At 38.7% G+C, this 26,459-nt stretch overlaps 1 protein-coding gene across 1 annotated transcript; it reads left to right on the top strand.

The window, feature by feature from the left end:
• Positions 1-228: 228 nt before the first annotated feature.
• On the top strand, positions 229-25,148 carry LOC149909207 (uncharacterized). Its single transcript, XM_090101432.1, has 7 exons — positions 229-587; positions 16,197-16,404; positions 16,910-17,051; positions 17,999-18,113; positions 18,693-18,970; positions 19,670-19,932; positions 24,655-25,148. Exons 1-6 carry the CDS (start codon positions 252-254, stop codon positions 19,926-19,928), a joined length of 1,338 nt encoding a protein of 445 aa, XP_089957558.1. The 5' UTR covers positions 229-251; the 3' UTR covers positions 19,929-19,932; positions 24,655-25,148.
• Positions 25,149-26,459: the final 1,311 nt, after the last annotated feature.

The raw sequence follows: 26,459 nt of genomic DNA, 5'->3' as shown, positions 1-26,459 counted from the left end.
TGATAATATTACTATAACTCGTGAACAGTATCAAATTGAAATTTAGTTGTAAACAGAAGCGCTACAGCACATCAAATTAATCAAATCGATATTGTTTACGATACAGATTAAATAATAGTAATAAAGTAGCGCCTATCAAAGCATCAAACAATATAATTGCCACAAAAGCTACAAAAGTTAACCGGTCGGGCACGACAGCGCATACCTCACACAAACGAGCGAGTCAGTCTTGCATCGTCCGTCGCGGCAGCATGTTGTGCGTTGCGTTACTCCTCGCGTGCTTAGCAACCGCTAAAGGCTATGTCACGGAACAATCCTTCGCGGAACGTTTGGATAAACTGTATGAAAAGTTGGAAAAATTCAATGTTACGCCCGAGTCAAAGTTGTACGCGAAGTTGGATAGGTTGAATTCCTTAACGCCAGACCGGCAACTGACCGCTGAGGAGGAACTCGTGTCTGCTCTGCAGTTGTGGGGGACGATGAGTGAGGACCAGCTCCGGGGGGTGATGCAGGAGCTGCAGCAGCTGAAGGAGGAACGAAGTGAGAAGCTGATTGACGACTATGCGGATAGTGAATGGAATGATGATGTAAGTCAATTCTTTTGGCGTGAAGTGTTTGTAGTGACTGAAAATCCTTGTTTAAAGGTTTTCTTTGATAAGACGTGTAGATTCTACCTACATTCTTGTCTCTACATAGATACTTCAGCTTATATCAGTCAAGTGGTCTTCGTGCAGGTTTTATGAAGTTACTTACCTAGGTATTGTGAAAACAACTGCAATCGAATGAAAAAAGCATATAAAATCCTTGTTAGAATTCAGGTCATGTTCTATTTACATATTTTCATATTTAACTGGGTAATGAACCCACTTCTTGCGTGATTGTGATAAAAACATTTTGTAACATTTTTTTGTAATCCTTGAGAATTTTCGTGCAGACTATAATTTTCAATTTTTCATTGAACAATAAGAATCATTTCCCTTTTTTATGTTCTCTATTATTGTTGAAAAACATTTGATTAGGTAGGTACTTAGGTAGGTATATTCAACAAACTAAACAGACAATAACGCATAGGTACCTACCGGAATAAGCTCTATTTCTTCTTTACTTCAAAGTTCATAGAGCTTTTACCTACCTACATTATCTAAACATTACATACATAGGTACAATAGGTATACTAATATTTGGTTAACCTTATGCCTAATTAACTATTATTACTTACCTACAAGGAAAACCTTACGTTATTAATATGTAGATTAGGTAAGTAGGTAGATAGACTGAACCTAGATAAAACTCGGTAAATATAGGATCCATGAGATCCAGACTATTTTCATACAAGTTACAATAACGTGATGTAATTCAAACTACATATTCTTAAATGAATGTGCGTTGCACAACTATATTGTCCTTAGCTAAATGGATATGACCTAAAATTAAAATATTGCATCTCTATACTTATCTAAGTACTGTTTACGCGTAAAATAAATTATGTAGGTACAATTTTGTATGGTCATTGGCCATACAGCACACAGATCCTCAACTCATAATAAATATTTATAACTAAATTATTACTGAGTACCTAGGTAAAGATATTATATCTATTAATAGACTACAGGCCCATGTTGAAAAAATTATGGGTCATTTGACCCACCACCTGACCTATCTAGAACGATATACGAGCATAAAATAATAAGATTCAGCACTATGACGACACTCGTAAGCTGTCCACCTGAGTGCGGATGAGAATTCGAAAGTTCAGGTAGAGATTTTCTCCCCTTGTCTCCATGATTTTTGTACGGCGTTGCGGAATAATGGCTTAAAAGCAGTATAGAAATAGTATGACACAGATGCCGTACAAAATCAAATGACCAAATTTACCCCGGCAACTGTCGAAAATTAAAAATAAATTCTGACTTTGTGGACCACCATTTTTGTACGGCATCTGTGTCATACTATTTCTATACTGCTTTTAAGTCATTATTCCGCAATGCCGTACAAAAATCATGGAGACAAGGGGAGAAAATCTCTACCTGAACTTTCGAATTCTCATCCGCACTCAGGTGGACAGCTTACGAGTGTCGTCATAGTGCTGAATCTTATTATTTTATGCTCTTATATCGTTCTAGATAGGTCAGGTGGTGGGTCAAATGACCCATAATTTTTTCAACACGGGCCTGTAGTCTATAAGTACCTACCACTTAAATTCAACTCCAAAAATACGTATTACCTACGCTATAAGCAAGCTCATCTCATCGTAAATAATAGGTATTTAAAATCACGAAAAAATTAAATCAATAACTAATAGTTAAAGAGCCTAAGAGCTTAAATACTTACTTAAAAATTAAATTCGACACCAATCAGGCAACATCTAATTCATACAACTTATAAAAACAATCAATTTAGAGTAAACAGGATGCAAATGCTCTGCCACTAGCAATGTGTGGTCCCATAGTAAAACAGGTGGAACGAAATAACAAAAGATGGAACTTTTTGTCTCACATCCTTTAAAACCAGATGTGTTCAAACAGTCATAAACATCAATAAACCATTAATTTTACACGCTTTTGCCTAATTTCCTAGCTTCCGTTTTAAAGTTCGATATACTCATAAATGTGATTAAAATAACTAGTATCTGTATGTACCTGCTATATAATATTATAAAGCTGAAAGTTTGTTTGTTTGTTTGAACGCGCTAATCGCGGGAACTACTATCGAGGAAGGCTATAAATTATAATATATCATCTCGCTGAGACCAACAGCAGCGGAGCACTACGGGTAAAACCGCGGAGCACAGCTAGTGCAATCTAAAAGTAAAACATTTAAATACAATCTGCAAAGTTAGAGAGTTTCGTAAGAATCAACATAGACTTTATATAAGATCTTATTATTAACTTCGTAGTTTTCAATACACTCATATCTATCAAAATTTTTGTACAAAACAGTTTTTGCGAAGTCCTACCACGGGAACTCCATAAATTCACACAAAAAGGAGGTAGAGACACGTGAAAAAATAAATACTAGTTTTGCCACATTACGTTGCAGTTAAAGCGTGAAAAATTCAACAATTACAAATAGGTATAAATATGCGGGCAATAGCCAAATACCAAAACTATTTTCTATACCTACGAATAGAGTCGCGGGAATAGGTATTTAGAGAACCTTACTATAAAATTATGTCCGCCCACTTAACAATAGGACAATCGATTCGCGTATATTTTGCATACGGATACCACCTTTTCTTCAATAGTACATACTTCAACTGTAGGCGGTGTCCTGTGATAAGAGTTAGCCACATTTCTACACTTCGTTCGATGCTTTTTCCTTTACATTGTTTTTAAATTTGTATTACTATTAATTGAATGGTAATTAACACGCATGCGATGATTGAGAATAATCTAATACCACAGAATTACCATCCTACAGTATGGCGACGAATGTACTTGTGCAGAGAAACGGAGGGGAACTGGCGGGGGGTCGGGCGACGCGGGCCGCTTAATGCAATCACGCTGAGTTTGCATTAACTATCGCGAAAGGACGACGCAGTCGTATTTTTTGTGTAATAATTTTATTATACATAGGTACTTACATATTCTATTATGACGCGCAAAAACTGTTCCGTTTACGGATGTAAATCTACATTGAAATCCCAGAAGGAAACAATATTTCAGAAAGATTGTATCTATTGTATCTGTTGAATTAAAATCAAAGCTATGTATATGTTGTCCTCATTATTTTCTAATCAGATTGTACATCCCAATGCGAATGCATTACTTAGTTAAATGGTATAATATACAATTAAGAACATCCAAAAATAAAGTGTCCACGTAAATAATATTTAGCAGTGCAATATCTGTAATTATATATTTATGAACAAATAATTACATCAGATTTAATAATCGCAATTATTTTGAATGTACATATGAATATGATTTCATCATAATATTAATAATCAAAATTGTTTTATTTCCCATTTGTTGCAACCCTAGCGTATTTTCGTGTGGCAGCGTAAGTACCTACGCTGGCGGCGGCATCGCGCGACATCAAAGGCGATTCCTTACTGTAGGAAATAATATTGTAATACCACAGTATTACCATTATTTCCTACAGTAAGGAATCGCCTTTGATGTCGCGCGATGCCGCCGCCAGCGTAGGTACTTACGCTGCCACACGAAAATACGCTAGGGTTGCAACAAATGGGAAATAAAACAATTGTGATTATTAATATTATGATGAAATCTTTATTCATATGTACATTCAAAATAATTGCGATTATTAAATCTGATGTAATTATTTGTTCATAAATATATAATTACAGATATTGCACTGCTAAATATTATTTACGTGGACACTTTATTTTTGGGTGTTCTTAATTGTATATTATAACATTTAACTAAGTAATGCATTCGCATTGGGATGTACAATCTGATTAGAAAATAATGAGGACAACATATATATATCGGCGGCGGCTGGATTTTAGGACTATGTGGGCTGGTTATATCCTCTATGTTGGGCATCGTGGGTAACTTCGAGCATCAAAAGACATAAACGGAATCTAACACTGACGATCACTAATAAACTGAAATGAATACTTTGTATAGCGAATCTAAACTCAAACTAATATAGAGACTGATATAGACTCGAACAGACAAGTCCGCTCGGCACGAGCTCCAACACTTGAATGCCCGTCCGCTACCACGGCCATGTCCAAGTGCACGTCGTGAGTCATGCGCTTGCGTTCGGTAATATCAGGGGGGGGATCTCCGACACGGCCATCTCTGACGATCACACGTCCTCGTGTGAGGTCTCTGCAAAGACTACATACTCACAGTATCCTGCTCGGCCATACTGATTCTTGTCAACCATTTTAGGTCGTCACTAAAACAAACAATAATCATTATTCATCAATCAGCGCTGCACCAACAGCTCTCCTCGATTTCGCACCTACGAAACGAACACAACACTGAATAATGTTAATACAATGACTCACCGCAATTTCGCACCAACGAAATAAATAAAGCACGGAACATCGTCGCTACAACGACACACCACAATTTCGCACCAACGAAATGAGGCTAACACTTAATAACGTCGCTACAACGACTCATCTCGCTTCGCAACAACAAAAACAAGGATATCTCAAAAGGTCGTCGCTCCAACGACTCATCTCGTAAACGCACCAACGTAAACAAGGACAACTCTAAATGTCGTCGCTACAACGACTCATCTTGCTTATGTGCCAGCGAAAGCAAGGATAGCCCATCGCTACAACGACATTACTCGTTAACGCACCAACGTAACGAAAAACAAGACAAGAGACAAATGGCAACTGCATCTACTACCACTCAACCACAGCACTCAACAAACGGCACTACAATGCATTACAAAATCCAGATAAAGCATTTTACATCTCCCCTTTTACACAAAGCTATTACGTCATTTTAACTACTACCATTACTAGTTACTACTAATAACCACATGGTCGGATATTGTCCCGACTCTGTTGTGAGGATTTTGGAATTGAATGATTTGAAACGGCACTAATAACTATACCTCAACTATTTTAAGCGTACCCTTCAACTACAAGTCAAGCTTGCTTTGATTTATTTCCTCAATTTCGAAAAGAAGATTATTACCAACATTAAATTTCCATTTAGAGAAGCTTTACTTTTATCATAACTTGATCGACTTCATTATCAATTAAAGACATTAACCCCAAAGTCTCCTTTAACAAATAATAGCTCCTTCAGCTATCTAGCTTTTGTAACACGGTTTATAGTGAAGTCCATTGCCAGTCATACGTCACCTAACGTATCTTGACAATATCGATGTTTGCTAGACTCTACTGCTATGTCTAGCAGTGAACAACCAAAGACTGATGATGTTGATGATGATGACGATGACGACTTCCATATTCAACAGTGACTACGAAAGGCAGATGATGTTGACGATGACGATGATGATGACTTCTATATCCAGCAGTGTACTGCAAAAGGCTGATTATGTTGACGATGACGATGAATTCCATGTCCATTAGTGGACTATATCGATGACGATGATGAATGATGACTGCCATGAGCACACCTTTTCAACGTACTCGTCACTATTTACCTGATCATTAACACCACTACCCTCGGTGGAGACTACATCTTAATGTAACTTTATTATTTTTTTACAAAAAACTGAGAAAACATTTACTTTCTAAGCACCTGCCCGACTATCAATCGTACTGGCTAGTTATCAAAACAAATTAACACTGGCCTCCAGTGCCGTTATACTACTTCTAGTACTACTAAACCACTCTACACATTTTTAAAGTAATAGAGCAAAACATATCGGGTGAAAGAATCAATTAGACTTAAACATACTCCTCAACATCATTCTTCCCTCTAAATTCCCCTGTAGCATAAATGTGCACGAAATACTAACTTAAGAGTTTAGCTTGAATTCTACCCGAGCTAGGCTTAGAGATTTAGCAAGTGATAAAGTTCACAACGAACTTACGCCCGAACTTAGACATGTAACCCAGATGCATGACTAAATCGTGGATATTTAGTACCACCGATCTTTTACCATTTTATCTGCACCTTGACAAATAATTTGCAACCTTACCGCATGTCTTCCAGACATCAACAAGTAACAACTCATTCTGCATGTCCAAATGCCTCTCTTGGTCCTGGCAGCCAGTCAACGGAAAGCTCAGCTATGTTGACTCGATTCTGCCCCACACAATTTGGAATAAACGAAATACATTGTGCATTGCACGAAAGTCGAAAGGCAACCAACATCCTTTATACTAGCTCCCTTTATCTCTGTCATGAATGATATTAGAGTCGATAGACTCTAGACAGACCCTCTCTACCTGTGAACACGTGAAGACACTACTCTGCTTTTTACTAAACGGCTCCCACCGAATTGCGATCGGTCACCACTGCAAACTTGCAAACCTGTAAATAATACCTGAAGTGCATAACTGCATTAACCACTGCTATGCTGCTGCAACTTAAACTGCGGTCTCGTGTGCATGGGAGTAAAACCTGGTCTCTAAGGCAGTAGTTCTACGTCTGTAGTAAGCAACTGGATGCTACTACCGTCATGTTTCCATATCAGTTCAGTACCACATCCATCCGCGCTCGCATCTATGTGAGCTGCGGTCTTACACCATAAGAATAGGCTGTGATGTTAAAAGACTAATAATCGTTAGACTGATTTGCTCATGTGATGATGAGTAATCACTAATCAATTTAACTTCCCTTGTAACTTGTAAGCATAAACAATAGTGCTATAATCTAAGAAAACTGTTAATAAACTAACAGAACTAAGAAGCTGTATAAGCTATGTGACTGTACTTTACCATCCTTAATAACAAAGCCTAAAGTGTTCAACACTACGCTTTCAAAACTTACATTTGGATAGGTTTAAAGAAGATACTACCTTCCATAAAGCACTTACTCCACTCCTTACTATAATCCGGAAGCGAACTGTACCTGAAGCTAACCAGTTAGCCAAGTACTTAGTTTCACTAATCCACCTGTTAAAAACTCTTTGATACTTTGTTACGCAATCTGCTGCTCGTTCAACGCACAAAACTCCTTAGAACAGACACATTTCAACAACTGTAACTCAGATGGTAAATTAGTGCTAATAATACACTAAAACACAACACATTGAAATTCTCTAATTGAAATTCACGCCTCTGCATGTTGGACTTATGTCCCTAAGTAAGCCTACCAAACCGCTAGGTATCTTTCTTCTATCGGTACCAGTGTATAATAGAGAGAAACGTAATTAACCAAGCAACACGCTTAAATAAGATGGAATTATTGTATTGTCACTATTCCTTAGTAAATGTACACAGTGTGAACTAAATCTGTCTCATTAAAGTAGGTAGTTCAAAATCGAGTCTGTTACATACGAACAATAAAAGAAGCCAATGTAAGCGTGATAAAAATCAAAACAATTTGTCGTATCAGACTTGTTACAAACAAGAACATTATTACGCAATAATGTAACACATTAGAATATCACACATGTAAACTTTGTGTTTAATTTCTCAACCTAATAAGCTAGCATCGCTATCATAATTATGATTAGGCACAACACAAATTAAAATTACTAAAAAGTAATCGCCTATTGTAACTTGCCATAAACCTTGTTATGAACTGTCTACAATATGTTAACAGATTATTTTGAAATTAATGTTATTATTAAAAACGCTTACTAGTCAATTTGCTACTAGCAATTATGTCTCTGATAAGGATACACTCAGTACCAAGAAACAAAACTAAACATGTATGACTCACAGTTGTCCATAAGTTTGCCACACGGCACGTGTTGACTCAATGATTGCGCTCAGGCAACGTAGATTTACCTGACCTGCTAGTTTTCGGTGATTCTATGCCTAGTGCAATCATTAGCACCTTATCCGCTCGTGCACTCCGATGCAAAGTGGCCAGACACGCCACACATGAAACAAATGACTCGCGATGGTTAAACCCTGCACTAAGAGGACTGCTGATTCGTCGCGCGCCCTCCATCTGCTGTCTGCGGATGGCATTCACACGCAGGTCTCCTACAAACTTAATGATAGCACACAGTCAGCGAAGCAGCCCTGTTACACTTCGCACTTGTCCTGTAAATGTCACTAATTTGCGGAGCCCTTCACCGCATAAAGACGGCTGCCCTGAGCTCTCGCTGCAGCAATCCTCTGCAACAAACTCAGTAGTAGCAAGGGCCACACGCTGCAAACGCTTGTCAAACCGTGAAACACGCGACAACACGGTTGAAGTGGCAACTTCCTTCACGCTCACATATCGCCAAGAAGCCACTGACGCACACAACCCGACGACACACACCGACAGGCACTCACGTCGCTTGGCTCGCCACCCTGCAAGTTAACACAAGCAGCCGCAGCGGGCTCAACATAGTCACATTACGCTACACAATACGGTAACAATCCTCCTTACTGTGTCCCTCTGCTACCAGAAAATAAATTAAGAGACATGATAGACACTGCAAAGCACTTTAACGCATCATAAATAGCAAATAGTAACAAATAATAACTTTAACGGCTTTTTTCAAAACACAGATCAACGGACAATGGCATTACATCACGCATTATTGTTCCACTTGTTGTATGTTGTAAGCACTCACCGGTTTTCTTATGGCTACGATTAAACGTCGCATGATACTATTTTGCACCTCCAGAATAATTTTATAACGTGTCTACATTACCACATGACGATTGTAAAAATCACGTTTATTCTTTGTGCTCAAAGCAATCCCGCTTCTGATATCGGCGGCGGCTGGATTTTAGGACTATGTGGGCTGGTTATATCCTCTATGTTGGGCATCGTGGGTAACTTCGAGCATCAAAAGACATAAACGGAATCTAACACTGACGATCACTAATAAACTGAAATGAATACTTTGTATAGCGAATCTAAACTCAAACTAATATAGAGACTGATATAGACTCGAACAGACAAGTCCGCTCGGCACGAGCTCCAACACTTGAATGCCCGTCCGCTACCACGGCCATGTCCAAGTGCACGTCGTGAGTCATGCGCTTGCGTTCGGTAATATCAGGGGGGGGATCTCCGACATATATATAGCTTTGATTTTAATTCAACAGATACAATTAATACAATCTTTCTGAAATATTGTTTCCTTCTGGGATTTCAATGTAGATTTACATCCGTAAACCGAACAGTTTGTGCGCGCCATAATAGAATATGTAAGTACCTATGTATAATAAAATTATTACACAAAAAATACGACTGCGTCATCCTTTCGCACTAGGTAAAGCAAACTAAGCGTGTTCGCTTTACGCGGCCCGCGTCGCCCGACCCCCGCCAGTTCCCCTCTGTTTCTCTGCACAAGTACATTCGTCGCACTACTGTAGGAAATAATGGTAATACTGTGGTAATACTGTGCTAATACTATGTAGGTATTTACTTACCTACATTCAATAAATGCGAAAGTTTGTGATGGTGGATGGACGTATGTTTGTCACTCTTTCACGTAAAAACCACTGAAAGATAATGCTTAGCTTTTCTATGTAGCTTACAAAATATAATTGCACGATATTAAATACTTGATGTTTCCCGCGAGTTCGTCCGCGGGGAAAACCGTGCGGTCCAGCTAGTATAATATATACTTAAAAAGTGAAGTCCCGTGTCCACTGTCCCCGTAGTGGGGTAAGGGGCAGATGCATTATTCATACATCTCTTTCACTGATCGATTTTCTTTAGGGACAAGTAGGTGATCAGCCTTCTGTGTCCTGCCAGACCGAGACATTTTTTTTTTCTTCGTCTCCACCGGGAATCGAACCCAGGACCCCTCGGTTCTACGCTCACGCGTCAACCGCTGTACCAAGGAGGCGGTCATAACTCATAATATATACTTACTGAGATATAAATGTCTTAAGCCCCAAAACAAAATGGAATTTACTCAGCTATGTAACAGTAATTTCTAGCTATTGCACCAGACTGTTTATTGGTTTTCGAATAGTTTACAGCGAGTTAAATTTAACTATTAAAATCATGATTTATGAGTGTCGTGTTGGCTGCAAATTGGCTGCTGTTTCTAATGTATAGGATTTATATAGAAATGCTTGTTTATATGAATAATAATTTAATTTAATAAACGTGTTATTGTGGTTAACGATATCATTATCCCTACTAATATTATAAATGCGAAAGTAACTCTGTCTGTCTGTCTGTTACGCTACCTCTCAACCGATTTTGATGAAATTTGGCACAGACAATCTTTAGACCCTCAGAAAGAACATACCTTTTATTGCGAAATATGTACCACGGGCGAAGCCGGGGCGGACCGCTAGTAACTAATAAAACATTGTCACTTAAAAAGTATTTGCTAAAAGTTTTGTACAAAATACCTACTCAATAGTAGCTAATGCTATAAAACTATATAGAGTTAGAACGATGATAAGCTACGTATGTTATTTCGTCAAATAATATTAAAAACAAATAAAAATCATCAGAAATCCTTAAGGTATTTCGTATACATATTATGTATATTCATGACTAGCTTCCCACCCGCAGCTTCGCCCGCGCAGTCAAAGAAAAACCCGCATAGTTCCCGTACCTGTGGGATTTCCGGGATAAAACGTATCCTATTTTCCAGGGTAAAAAGTAGCCTATGTCCTTTCTCGGGTATCAAAATATCTCTATACCAAACATGCAAATTGGTTCAGTAGTTAAGGCGAGATTGAGTAACAGACAGACAGACAGACAGAGTTACTTTTGCATTTATAATATTAGGGATAGACATAAACTTTTGACAAGTTTATTATATCTATTTATTATACTTAAATATCCGACTTTACATAATACCTCCAACGAGATTATGAGATATTACTAATAAGGGTCCTTAAATCCTATTACAGTATATTTATCTTGATTCTATTATAATACTTTAAGCTGCTTACTAAATTTATAGAGGATAGAATAATTTGATATTTATTCAAAGTAAGCTCTACCAAGGATCAGTCAATAATGATGAATTTTAATTACATCATAAAGTAAAATAAACTTATGAGATATAAAATTTAATTTTCAAAACACTTGGTAGGTAAAATTGCTTGGTAATTACTAATTAATATAATATATTATATCCCCTCAAATAGAATCGAATACTATGGAATCGTTTACGACACTGCACATTAAAAAGAAACATTCATACAATATTCATAAAAATATTCTTTGTCCAAGTGTGGCATTCAAATATGTAGTAGGTACTATCACTACATAGCTTAAAACAAATTCACTTTCCGCCGTCTGTACATCCCTGTATGTATATCATTATAATGACCCAAGAGGGTTTTTAAATACATAGATTAATTTAAGAGGACAGTTTAAGTAGAAAATTTATTAGGTTTCAGAGTAAACGGGCGAAGCCACAGGCGGAATACTAGTAAGAATTAAGAGACATGGTTCTTCCCCGACATTCTACTATAGGTACACTGTTACACACGCAGTCTAGCAGAAATTCTGTCACTGTGCAGCTATGCACTTGTAGCATTTATTTAATTTTAACCGATGACATTCCGTATTATGTCACGTTTCTGAGAAACTAATGAGAGGAACATAGAATAAATAATAAATAATGATAAGAATGTTTAAATTGTAGATCAGACCTTGTACCTACATCGAAGTTGAATTTTTAGAAATAGGCGTATTTCCAAAATTGTTTTTCTTATTAGCATATTACTGATGCATTCGACATAGTGCATAATGCATATTGATAAATTTTGCTCAGGCGATATAAAAAGAGCGTGTGTGCCGAGCACACGTATCAGAAGTGAAACGTCTTTGGCAGGATTTAACAAAAATCGTCGCCTTACTCTATGATGTCACGGTATTGCAATGACACGACATAGAAATTTTTCTTTCAACGCGCGTAAAGAAGTTTCACTTTAAAAATATTTTTGAAGTATCATAATCGTGTCTTAATCTGAACAACAATTAATTTTATGAAAGAATTTCTTTCGTTTAAATTGTTTTTACTAATTTTTCGTGGTTCTATACCTAAATATTCATTATACTCGTGGGAATTCCTAAATCTTAATACTATTATAAAGGCGAAAGTTTGTATGGATGTTTGTTACTCTTTCACGTAAAAACTACTGAACCGATTACAATGAAATTTAGCACACATATAGAGGGTAACTTGGATTAACACATAGGATAGGTTTTATCCCGGAAATCCCACGGGAACGGGAACTATGCGGGTTTTCCTTTGAAAACGCGGGCGAAGCCGCGGGCGGAAATCTAGTATGTATATAATATGCTAAATCGATAACCTTTGTAAGTTTGTATACAGTTCATTTAAAATCCGCGCATAATTTAACTTTCCTAATGCTCTACATTAGTAGATTTGATGCAATATTACATTCGAACTCTTTTGAAGTTTATTTTTAGTTACAAATAGCTTACGTCCTTCTTTTTATCATTATGCAAAATGTTAGGCTATTTAAGCGGAAAACAGGCCGACATTTATTATTTTAAATATATTTTGAACGGATTTCTATTATAAGAGAAAATAACTAAGTTAGGGAAAACTGCATACTTTAATAATTAACTATAAGAATAGCTTAACATATATTTTAACTATTTCCCCACACATTGACATTAATTTCTCTAGAATTTCTCCAAGACGAAGTATCAATGCTAAGAATGGGACATTAATCTTAACTTGTGGGGTACTTGATATCTAATCGTCTGTACATTAGCAATAATTACAGAGATTACGGGTTATCGCACATTAAACATGCCGACAGACAGACATACATATTTAATTGCTTATAATATAGTTTTGACCTTTGATGTAAAATTAAACACTCGTGAATGGAAGTATAAAAAAAAAACAAAAGAATGGAATATTGGAACATGAACACAGTTTTATTCGTAAAGGTAAAGAATGATATTTATTTTTAGATGTAAATCCCTTGTACTTGTCAGACTCCGCCCAAATAGCTTGACCGATATTTGTGAAATTTTATGTTTGTGAAAACAGATCGTAAACTATTTGCTTATTTATTTTTTCAATATTTCTGTTTCTAAATGATAATGTTGATTTGGCAATAAAGTAGGTATCCATATAAAATAACTAGTGGTCCGCCCCGGCTTCGCCCGTGGTACCTACATGTTTAAACTATCCTATCTCTCAAGTTGGATCGAACTGCACATGGTGTGCGAATTTTATTATAATCGGTTAAGTGGTTTAGGAGTCCATTGAGGACAAACATTGTGACACGAGATTTATATATATATTAAGATGACGTTCACTTATAAAATGCAGGAACCGAGTTGTTGAATTGAGCTTTTCTCAAAACCATGTAAGGTTCGTGTAATAATAGTACTTTAATGATATTTCATTTTTCCTTAATGCAATATTAATAGCGTTTTTGTTATAGGAATAAAATTTTTGATGTTTTAACTATGAGGAAAATATGAATTGAATTTGAAATAAACATTGCGGTTTTAATTTTGATATTTCATATTTATCATGTTTAGGTAACGTAATAGCTATTAAATAGTTATATAGAATTAAAGGTTATTTTCCTCGATATCCCTACTATAATATTATAAATATATAATATATATATATATATATATATATATATATATATATATATATATATATATTATATATTTATATCTCGAGAACTACTGGTCCGATTTGAAAAATTCTTTCGGTGTTAGATAGCTTATTTATCGAGGAAGGCTATAGGCGATAAATCTTCACGCTACGACCAACAGGAGAGGAGCCACGGGGGTGAAACTGCGCAGAGCGCCGAGCGGCTAGTATTTATATAAAATAGAGTCCGTACTCCATATGATTTAGGTATATAGGTTAATAGATGAGGAATTTGATATTTTAAGGAAAATTCCACACATCTTTAGCACAGCAACCTATCTGGTAGAAATAGAAGTAGTCCGTATCTAGGAATTCATAGTAAAATTATTTATAGGTAACTAAATATATCTGCAATAAACTTTTAAAAGTCGTTACCATATCAAATCGATTGGCTACAAATTAAAATTTTTTGTCTAACTGTAACCTTATGACAATGAAATTATACATTTTTAAGATCAGTAACGCATTCTCTTCTGATATCCATTTAAAACGAAGCAGGTTGTATTAAGCTTTAACATTCCGCTAATATAATAGTCGTAAAATTTAAACAGCAGCCCTGGCAGAAAGCTTTCATCTTTTTTATTACCGTTTTATCGTTCAACTCGAAATGCTGGTGTGTTTTGATATATTCTGACTCTAGAGAATGATTACATTATTTTAAAATAATCGCTTTAAATGGGATATTGGGATGTTACTTCAATTTTACGATTGGGATTACCTACCATTCTACTAAATACTTACCTTGTATATACTTTTTTCTGTGATGAACGTTGCTTTTTTCTTATTTGTGATAGAGCTTATAATAATTATAGGTATACAGTTTAATTAGTATTGATAACAATGACTTTTCATACGGTGCATCGGACATAGCCAATGTTAGTGGACATGACAAAGCAGATTTAGGTTAATGTGGACAATTTTAGGTTAGGATTAATAATGAAGTCTGCGGACGCGGTTCTACCGAATACCCGCGGCCCCGTCAATAAAGCGGCACGGCGGAACACAGTGGAGTTTAGTCGATAGGACCCTGCACTCAGCAGGGTGAGTCGGGAGTCCGACATAACCCAGGGCTCTTCCCCCGAGTGCCCTGGGTATGCCTAAATGCATTCTCCACTATAAAAAAAAGGATTAATAATGAAACTCAAAAATTTTATGAAAATATCATCACACGTCGTGCGAAAGGCGATCCAAACCAAGCGTATCAATCTGTATACAATGGGTAACAAAGAAATAATACAATTCGCGAGGAAATCCTCTCGATTTTAAAACCAAAATTTATTTGCATATCCATATATGAATGAATTTACATTACTCACCGTAACTCAAAAACGGAATCAATCTGAAAAGAAGCAGGCACGCGGTCTATTCCTGTGCATTGCAATGAGTCATATGTATAAATTATTGGGAGCTAATTATATTCATTACAAATACAGTAATGGCGATCAGCGGATATGTTAACCAGACTGTTTTAACACTTGAATTCTTTCATTGTTGCTTATATTATAATTCTGCCTGTAAAGCTTTTACAGATATATCGTATATTTGGATGAAATTTGCATTGAAAGAGCAAATATTGGGAAATAAAACACCAAATAGGCACTAGTACGAGTGTATGATAATTGGAGAACTTTACATAATAATAATAATAAATAACTTTATTGACATTAAAAAATAGGTACACCTTATATATGAATCCATTAGCTCCTGAATTAGTTAAATACTGTGTCTCAGGAGCCAGTGGCTTCTCCCATTAAATTGCCACAACTCTTAAAGCTTATATCTTCGCCAATTCTTCAACTTATTTTAATGTATTTTTTAAAATCTCTGGGTAGCCCGGATAGGATTGTATTGTTTTCGCATAACACTATAAACATTTTGTCCATAATTTAAACTGTTATAATAAAACCTGCAAAATTTTGTCCCTGCATGAAAATATTTCTTAAAATATACTTCGTATTTCTGCAATAGCAATCCAAGTTTGAACTTCAATAACTTATAAGAAATTCATAAATGATCATCCTTTAAATTCATCATTCCAGGATGATCCAGAACTCAGTGATGGTGATTACGCGAACGACGTTGGTGAAGAATGGGATCCAATAGAGGACGACATCAGTTCCACAGCCAAACCCATGCTTGGTGTCACACCGTCAGCGTTCACACGACTCGATGGGTATAGACATACTATAGTATCTGCTGTAGATCCTATAGCTGCGACCAATGAAAGGCCGAGGATTTTGGATGACTGTAAGTACTTTTTAAGCTATGAAGGCTTGATTACAGGGACGCTTATTCGAGAAAAATCATTGTTATTCTTTTATATTTTAAATGAACGAATTTTATGAATTCTACATATGTACTTCAGTGCCTAAAACGAATCAGTAGTTGATATTTCTTATAAGATTTTTTTTTCCTTTGATATAGTAATTTCACAACTCTTAAGCTACTCTTCCAAAAGCCTGCTTTTCAACCGATATTGTTAAAGTTCAGTGTTACATTTTTAACAACATCATCTCCTATGATCTAAGACCATTATCATAATCCAAACTTCTAAATAACCCTACACCGACAGCCTTTCGCTGAACGGTAGAAGCTCGGGTAAACGGGAACAGTAATCTGTAAATGAGCTCTAACAACTTTGCCCCTTGGTATGCGTAGATATTGTATTCAAAGCTAACCTAACCTAGACTTGATAATTCGTCCTAGATAAATCTAGGTCATTGATAAACTTCTAAACACCTTTTACCCTCAGCCCAGGCAACTGCAGAAGAAAGGGTAGCTATCCGCAAAGGGGTACTAACAAACATGGCTTCCGTCGTTCGAGCTTACAAGTGTTTGACGCCGCAACCGCGCTGGCTCACTGTGAGGAAATTAGCGCCAGCTGCTGATACTGTGTAAGTATCATATTCATACCTACGCTTCAGAAAATTTTACTAAAGTAAATGTTCAGAACGAAATAGTACCTTAAACATGGAAATTGCTCAAAATTAACATCTAATCTAGAAGGACGAATGGATCTTATAGGAGTAATTTAATTACTGATCATTATTGAACTTAAACATTTCTGATCTTAAAAGGTAATTAATTAACTTATTATAATTCTCACAGTTGTATCTTGACATATAAAAAAAACTAAATTTAGCACCATTTCTTTCCTCATCACATCAACAAAACTATCTTAGTTGGGAACGGGTAAAAACGGACCTGAATTACATACAACGTAGAAGTAACTAAAACATTTTTTAAGCAAGAGGAGGCAACGGCGTGGACGCGTCACTGGAAAAGTGCTCGTCGTAACCCATTAGCACCTGTGATTAGCACCAACAGTATATTTTCTATTATTTATTACATTATGTAAAAGTTGATAAAAAGCACTAAAAGTTAAAAAAAACTTATTTCTTTTTGGATAAGTGTATGTTCCCTAGTGGGGTAAGGGGCAGATGTATTATGCATACATTTGTTTCACTGATCGATTTATCTTTAAAGACAAGTAGGTGATCAGCCTTCTGTGTCCTGCCAGACCGAAAAATTTAAGCTATTGCATAGCTTCTATCGCGGGCCTTGAGCGCGGGGACCGAATCCTGAAATTCCGTAACGAAAAAACCTCACGCTCCCCACTCCGACGGGCGCGGAGGTGTGGCTTGAAGGCATAGCATGCAATAGCTTTACCGCGGCAGTCCCCGAGTGCCACAACACTTTTTTGTTTTCTTCGTCTCCACCGGGAATTGAACCCAGGATCCCTCGGTTATACGCTCACGCGTCAACACGCGTCAACCAAGGAGGCGGTCAAACTTTTTGGATGAATTTCCTAAATTTATCTTGCATATCAAATATTTTCCAGCTACACGCCCCCATGCGTGCAACTCCACCGCTGCGCTCCAGACTCCGGCTGCTGTTACAACGAGGCAGAGGTTTGTGCGCCCGTTGATGGAAAATACGTCGCTATACCTTTCTTCGTGAGTATCTTACTTTTATTAAAATTACCTCGTTTAAGAATGACCTTGTTTTGAAGAATATATCTATCTTTATTAGGTGTAAGTTCAGGACCAGCAGTTTTATTGAGACAATCGTAATTTTATTCGTAGTGATTACCCACACACCTTACCCGGTAAGTGGAGTTTTATCCTATTCTAAAACATTAAAGAGCAACTATGGAGTTTCTTGCCGGTTCTTCTCCGTAGATATTGCTTTCCGAATCGGTGGCAAATGTTAAAAATATGTACCTAATGACGTTTCAAAAGTGCTTCGAGAAGAAGTCTAATTGAATAAATAAATGTTTGAGTTTGAGTTTTGAGTTTAAATTAAAGCTCCAAAAGGCTATACTTTATTCAGCATAATGATATGTCTACAATGATGGTTTGCTCCTGGGCATAGTTTAATTCAGATAATGCTTTTTCCCATTCAATATCAGCAGAATAGTCACATTTTGGCTTTAAAGTTTCATTTTAGAGACATATGCTGTGCTGTATAACTCTAACCCTTTGTCCTTGTTACAACGAATAAAATGATCAAACAATATTTCCTAAAAATTTCAGCTAAACAAAGCAGACGGCAACTTGACAGCGGCTCGAATGCTGTTCTTCAACCACACGAGATGCGCCTGTGTATCCAAAGACACGTTACAAAGCACAGCTAGAACACGACTTGACCGGATCGATCGGATAGATCGGATCGATCGGACGGATCGGACAGATCGGATTGATCGGACAGAACGGACACGTGACTTCAGGGAACGACAGAATGACTGGAGAGCGCCTACTGATGAACCGTCTGTGCGAGATGAAGATCAAACTTCCCCACCTTTGTTAAAGAGGTAATTAAATAGTTGAAATTAGTACGGAGACCAAATCAAAATGATCAGAATCGGTCTAGAAGTTAAAGACTGCAAAGGAAATAAAATTTTAATGTAAAATGGTCAACATACATTACAAATAAAAACGGACCTAGAGTTGCAGTAGAGCCTTGTGGGACACCCATATGCCCAAATTGTACCTGATGAGATTTGGCCGTTGAATCGAAACTTTTGAATTCGTTTAGATAAGTAAGAGGCTATCAAATTATTAGAATTATTCATTATTCCCTTAAAATTGTATTGTCTTAATAATATTTTGTGTTCCACAAAATAAGATTGAATTTACCGGAACTTATTTACAACTGATTATACCCACACCTATATAAAGTCTAATCTTCAGCATAATTTCATTTTGATACTTGATATTTTTCCATAACTCCTTTTCACTATATTACATCAGTCAGTATCGACATTCGAAATCGAAAATTTAACAATAATTCCAAAAGTCTTCAAACTTCGGTCAAGTGTCAATAAATCTCATTTTGCAACCTTGATTATTGTCATCCCAATGTACCATTCACTTAACCAAGATTTATTGTCGTCCCAATGTGCCATTCACTTGACCGAAGTTTGAAAAAACTTTTGGAATTATTGTGAATTGATTGTTTTGACTGACTGGAGTATATGTGGAAACATCAACTAATCGCTCTTATCACTTAGATGCACATGCCCCGGGTTCTTCCGGAGCCGTATAACCAACGGCATCTGCACTTGCGTGTGCGACTGGAGCGACACGACCAAACGCCGCGACTGTCTCTCTCTATCACGTGGGCGAGAGCACTTCGGGCTAAAAGAACGCGTGTGTATAGCCCGTGGGGAATGTACTGCGCCTACTTGTGAGCACGGTGCATACGAGCGGCACGCCGGTCGCTGCCCGTTGCGGCGGTACAGACGCCGGTACAGAGCGCACCGCGCGTGAACAGGTGTGTGTAACATGTGAGGAAACAGGCCCTAAAGCTGAAATATATGAGAAAACAGGTAACAGGTGGGAAAACAGGTCAGAAAGCTGCAACACGTGAGGACACAGGTCAGAAAGCTGTCTCATGCGAGGAAACAGGTCAGAAAGGTGTAACACCAGAGAAAGCAGGTGAAGAAGCTGTAACATTTGAGGAAACAGGTATGGAAGCTGCAACAGGTGAGAAAACAGGTAAGCAACCCGTTACATGTGGGGAAACAGGTCAGAAAGCTGTAACATGCGAGGAAACAGGTCAGGAAGCTGTAACATGCGAGAAAATAGGTCAGAAAGCTGCAACAGGTGAGGAAACAGGTCAGAAAGCTGCAGCAGATGAGAACACAGGTCAGGAAGCTGTAACATGCGAGGACACAGGTCAGAAAGCTGCAACAGGTGAGGAAACAGGTCAGAAAGCTGCAACAGGTGAGAACACAGGTCAGAAAGCTGCAACAGGTGAGGACACAGGTCAGAAAGCTGCTACAGGTGAGGACACAGGTCAGGAAGCTGTAACATGCGAGGACACAGGTCAGAAAGCTGCAACAGGTGAGGACACAGGTCAGAAAGCTGCAACAGGTGAGGACACAGGTCAGGAAGCTGTAACAGGTGAGGGCACAGGTCAGGAAGCTGTAACAGGTGAGGACACAGGTCAGGAAGCTGTAACAGGTGAGGACACAGTTCAGGAAGCTGTAACATGCGAGGACACAGGTCAGAAAGCTGCAACAGGTGAGGACACAGGTCAGAAAGCTGCAACAGGTGAGAACACAGGTCAGAAAGCTGCAACAGGTGAGGACACAGGTCAGAAAGCTGCAACAGGTGAGGACACAGGTCAGGAAGCTGTAACATGCGAGGACACAGGTCAGAAAGCTGCAACAGGTGAGGAATTAGGTCAGAAAGCTGCAACAGGTGAGGACACAGGTCAGGAAGCTGTAACAGGTGAGGGCACAGGTCAGGAAGCTGTAACAGGTGAGGACACAGGTCAGGAAGCTGTAACAGGTGAGGACACAGTTCAGGAAGCTGTAACATGCGAGGACACAGGTCAGAAAGCTGCAACAGGTGAGGACACAGGTCAGAAAGCTGCAACAGGTGAGGACACAGGTCAGGAAGCTGTAACAGGTGAGGGCACAGGTCAGGAAGCTGTAACAGGTGAGGACACAGGTCAGGAAGCTGTAACATGCGAGGAAATAGGTCAGAAAGCTGCAACAGGTGAGGACACAGGTCAGGAAGCTGTAACAGGTGAGGACACAGGTCAGAAAGCTGCAACAGGTGAGGACACAGGTCAGGAAGCTGTAACAGGTGAGGACACAGGTCAGGAAGCTGTAACATGCGAGGAAATAGGTCAGAAAGCTGCAACAGGTGAGGACACAGGTCAGGAAGCTGTAACAGGTGAGGACACAGGTCAGAAAGCTGCAACAGGTGAGGACACTGGTCAGAAAGCTGCAACAGGTGAGGAAACAGGTCAGAAAGCTGCAACAGATGAGAACACAGGTCAGGAAGCTGTAACATGCGAGGACACAGGTCAGAAAGCTGCAACAGGTGAGGACACAGGTCAGGAAGCTGTAACATGCGAGGAAATAGGTCAGAAAGCTGCAACAGGTGAGGACACAGGTCAGGAAGCTGTAACAGGTGAGGGCACAGGTCAGGAAGCTGTAACAGGTTAGGACACAGGTCAGGAAGCTGTAACATGCGAGGAAATAGGTCAGAAAGCTGCAACAGGTGAGGACACAGGTCAGGAAGCTGTAACATGCGAGGAAATAGGTCAGAAAGCTGCAACAGGTGAGGACACAGGTCAGGAAGCTGCAACAGGTGAGGACACTGGTCAGAAAGCTGCAACAGGTGAGGAATCAGGTCAGAAAGCTGCAACAGATGAGAACACAGGTCAGGAAGCTGTAACATGCGAGGACACAGGTCAGAAAGCTGTAACATGCGAGGAAATAGGTCAGAAAGCTGCAACAGGTGAGGACACAGGTCAGGAAGCTGTAACAGGTGAGGACACAGGTCAGAAAGCTGTAACAGGTTAGGACACAGGTCAGGAAGCTGTAACATGCGAGGACACAGGTCAGAAAGCTGCAACAGGTGAGAAAACAGGTCAGAAAGCTGCAACAGGTGAGAACACAGGTCAGAAAGCTGCAACAGGTGAGGACACAGGTCAGAAAGCTGCAACAGGTGAGGACACAGGTCAGGAAGCTGTAACAGGTGAGGGCACAGGTCAGGAAGCTGTAACAGGTGAGGACACAGGTCAGGAAGCTGTAACATGCGAGGAAATAGGTCAGAAAGCTGCAACAGGTGAGGACACAGGTCAGGAAGCTGTAACAGGTGAGGACACAGGTCAGAAAGCTGCAACAGGTGAGGACACAGGTCAGGAAGCTGTAACAGGTGAGGACACAGGTCAGGAAGCTGTAACATGCGAGGAAATAGGTCAGAAAGCTGCAACAGGTGAGGACACAGGTCAGGAAGCTGTAACAGGTGAGGGCACAGGTCAGGAAGCTGTAACAGGTTAGGACACAGGTCAGGAAGCTGTAACATGCGAGGAAATAGGTCAGAAAGCTGCAACAGGTGAGGACACAGGTCAGGAAGCTGTAACATGCGAGGACACAGGTCAGAAAGCTGCAACAGGTGAGGACACAGGTCAGAAAGCTGCAACAGGTGAGGACACAGGTCAGGAAGCTGTAACAGGTGAGGGCACAGGTCAGGAAGCTGTAACAGGTGAGGACACAGGTCAGGAAGCTGTAACATGCGAGGAAATAGGTCAGAAAGCTGCAACAGGTGAGGACACAGGTCAGGAAGCTGCAACAGGTGAGGGCACAGGTCAGGAAGCTGTAACAGGTGAGGGCACAGGTCAGGAAGCTGTAACAGGTGAGGACACAGGTCAGGAAGCTGTAACATGCGAGGAAATAGGTCAGAAAGCTGCAACAGGTGAGGACACAGGTCAGGAAGCTGTAACAGGTGAAGACACAGGTCAGAAAGCTGCAACAGGTGAGGACACAGGTCAGGAAGCTGTAACAGGTGAGGACACAGGTCAGGAAGCTGTAACATGCGAGGAAATAGGTCAGAAAGCTGCAACAGGTGAGGACACAGGTCAGGAAGCTGTAACAGGTGAGGGCACAGGTCAGGAAGCTGTAACAGGTTAGGACACAGGTCAGGAAGCTATAACATGCGAGGACACAGGTCAGAAAGCTGCAACAGGTGAGGACACAGGTCAGGAAGCTGTAACATGCGAGGACACAGGTCAGAAAGCTGCAACAGGTGAGGACACAGGTCAGGAAGCTGCAACAGGTGAGGACACAGGTCAGGAAGCTGTAACAGGTGAGGGCACAGGTCAGGAAGCTGTAACAGGTGAGGACACAGGTCAGGAAGCTGTAACATGCGAGGAAATAGGTCAGAAAGCTGCAACAGGTGAGGACACAGGTCAGGAAGCTGTAACAGGTGAGGACACAGGTCAGAAAGCTGCAACAGGTGAGGACACAGGTCAGGAAGCTGTAACAGGTGAGGACACAGGTCAGGAAGCTGTAACATGCGAGGAAATAGGTCAGAAAGCTGCAACAGGTGAGGACACAGGTCAGGAAGCTGTAACAGGTGAGGGCACAGGTCAGGAAGCTGTAACAGGTTAGGACACAGGTCAGGAAGCTATAACATGCGAGGACACAGGTCAGAAAGCTGCAACAGGTGAGGACACAGGTCAGGAAGCTGTAACATGCGAGGACACAGGTCAGAAAGCTGCAACAGGTGAGGACACAGGTCAGAAAGCTGCAACAGGTGAGGACACAGGTCAGGAAGCTGTAACAGGTGAGGGCACAGGTCAGGAAGCTGTAACAGGTGAGGATACAGGTCAGGAAGCTGTAACATGCGAGGAAATAGGTCAGAAAGCTGCAACAGGTGAGGACACAGGTCAGGAAGCTGCAACAGGTGAGGACACAGGTCAGGAAGCTGTAACAGGTGAGGGCACAGGTCAGGAAGCTGTAACAGGTGAGGACACAGGTCAGGAAGCTGTAACATGCGAGGAAATAGGTCAGAAAGCTGCAACAGGTGAGGACACAGGTCAGGAAGCTGTAACATGCGAGGACACAGGTCAGAAAGCTGCAACAGGTGAGGACACAGGTCAGAAAGCTGCAACAGGTGAGAACACAGGTCAAAAAGCTGCAACAGGTGAGGAAACAGGTCAGAAAGCTGCAACAGGTGAGGACACAGGTCAGAAAGCTGTATCATGCGAGGAAACAGGTCTGAAAGCTGTAACATCAGAGAAAGCAGGTGAAGTAGCTGTAACATGTGAGGAAACAGGTAAGAAAGTTTTAACATGTGAGGAAACAGGTAAGAAAGTTGTAACATGTGAGGAAACAGGTCAAAAAGCTGCAACAGGTGAGGACACAGGTCAGAAAGCTGCAACAGGTGAGGAAACAGGTCAGAAAGCTGTATCATGCGAGGAAATAGGTCAGAAAGCTGTTACATCAGAGAAAGCAGGTGAAGTAGCTGTAACATGTGAGGAAACAGGTAAGAAAGTTGTAACATGTGGGGAAACAGCTAAGAAAGCTGTAACAGGTGAGGACACAGGTCAGAAAGCTGTAACAAATAGGGAAATAGGCCAGAAAGATGTAACATGTTACAACTACAAGTTATGAATAAGTTCAATCTGATTCTCTGAAAATTTTTTATATTTTTTTATAAAAACACTAATATTTATATTTTTTTTCTTTTATAGGTACAGATGGTGATGGTTATTCATCCGGACGTTTGGACTTTACAGCGAGCGAGTCAAGAGCAGAATTCACTTGAAATAAATAAATAAATAAATAAAATCGATTTCTATACTCGCATTGAGGCTTTTTAGATATGAATATTAATAAAGATCATTTTTTAAGAATGGAGGCATTGTATTTGGGATGCCTTTTATCAATTAACGCAGTCGGAAGTATGAACATATCTTACAATATTGTTGTTTCATCCTTTTTAAGATGAGATGAATTCAATATGAAATTTACCATAAAAATATATTTTTTAAGGCCATAAATCATAAGGTTCTCTGGAATCATAAACTGAACGTGGTGCTAGATAACTGCAATGTTATTTTGTAAGCAATTTATTTAGTTTTTGCAAACAGCATGAACGTTTATTGTGCAGTAGTTTTTGAAATTTGAAGAACAAAATAATGTATGAAGATAATATAATGTGCCAAAAATTCCAGAAAATTCTTAAGTTTAACCCCTCAGCTGTCGCGGCGCGCCGCGTCAAAAAGGTGCTGTCTGTCGGAGAAATTCGAGCGGTCGGCGCTGATTTGCCGATTTTTTTCGATATTAAAATTTGTGATATAAACTTTAACCTGTGACACTCTTGTAAATTTTGATGCTAACTAGATAACCAAACTTTATATTAGTTACCTTACTTACTCCCTGGCATGTTTATTTTATTTATTAGAACCATTTTTTCCCACACATTTTGAAAAAATACGACATTGTTAAGAAAAATACTCATAATAAAATAATATCAAGGTATTTTAGATTTTTATTTTTGTATTTTCACACTAGAATAGACAATCTTTTGAGTGAATATAACAAAAACATAGGTTTATTTTATAAAAATTCGAGAAAGTTGAGTATGAATATCATCGTTTACGCATGAAAATAAGTGGACGCGATCTCCACATATGTTCATACAAATACAGACATTACAGTCTGCTCCAAAATTAGAACATTTCAAAAATTTTTGCTACTTTTTTTTTATTTTTATTTTAATCAAAACTAGATAAAAACTAACAGTAATTTTTACTTTTTTAAAATATTTAGGTTTTTATTAATGTTTAAAAATCGTCTTATTCCTAAATGACTTCATTCTTATGGTGGACTTTGTTCTAACGTCTGTATGTATAACGTCTCCACATCAATTTTAATTTTAATTTATTTTTTCTAAAATATTTTTTGTGGTAACAATAGCATTATGAAGAAATGCTTTTTTTTCTTTCATGCTCTTAATTATTATAATATAGTACCTATAAAATGAAATGTTGTCCAACTACAAATCGAAAGGCACTGTATCCATACAGAAAAATGTCTAAGCTGTACAAAAGTGAAATCTACATTTAATTATACCATAACTTAATTATAAACCGTTACATTTAACTTATAAATCAAAAATTTCGGAAATTCGAGTTTTAAATATTTTTTATTAAATACAGCTTATGTTAAGGATAAAAATCAATAAACTTAAAGATTCAAAATAAATAAACAATTATTATACATCTAAATGTTTTATTTACTTAAATAAATTTTACTTAACTGACAGAAAAAAAAATTCTTATGAAGCTTTGTGTCTGTACTATTTATATACTCATGTGGTTGTAATGTGTGGTGTTGACGCCAACATTGGCCAATAAATAGGAATATTTGCAACTTAGCATAAATAACGTTAACTTCTGTTCATTTTTTCTTATACATCGGAGTTCGGACACAACGACCGCCTCGAGACGACGATTTATTACAACGAGGTTCCACTTGAATGTGATCAGGAAAG

Source organism: Colias eurytheme, chromosome 4 (genome assembly GCF_061535395.1).
Source record: "Colias eurytheme isolate Ceu_HAF_F1 chromosome 4, ilColEury1 Martin Lab GWU primary, whole genome shotgun sequence".
In the NCBI taxonomy this organism is placed as follows: domain Eukaryota; kingdom Metazoa; phylum Arthropoda; class Insecta; order Lepidoptera; family Pieridae; genus Colias; species Colias eurytheme.
Note: the sequence above shows the minus strand (reverse complement) of the source record. Positions and strands in the feature narration are given on the sequence as shown.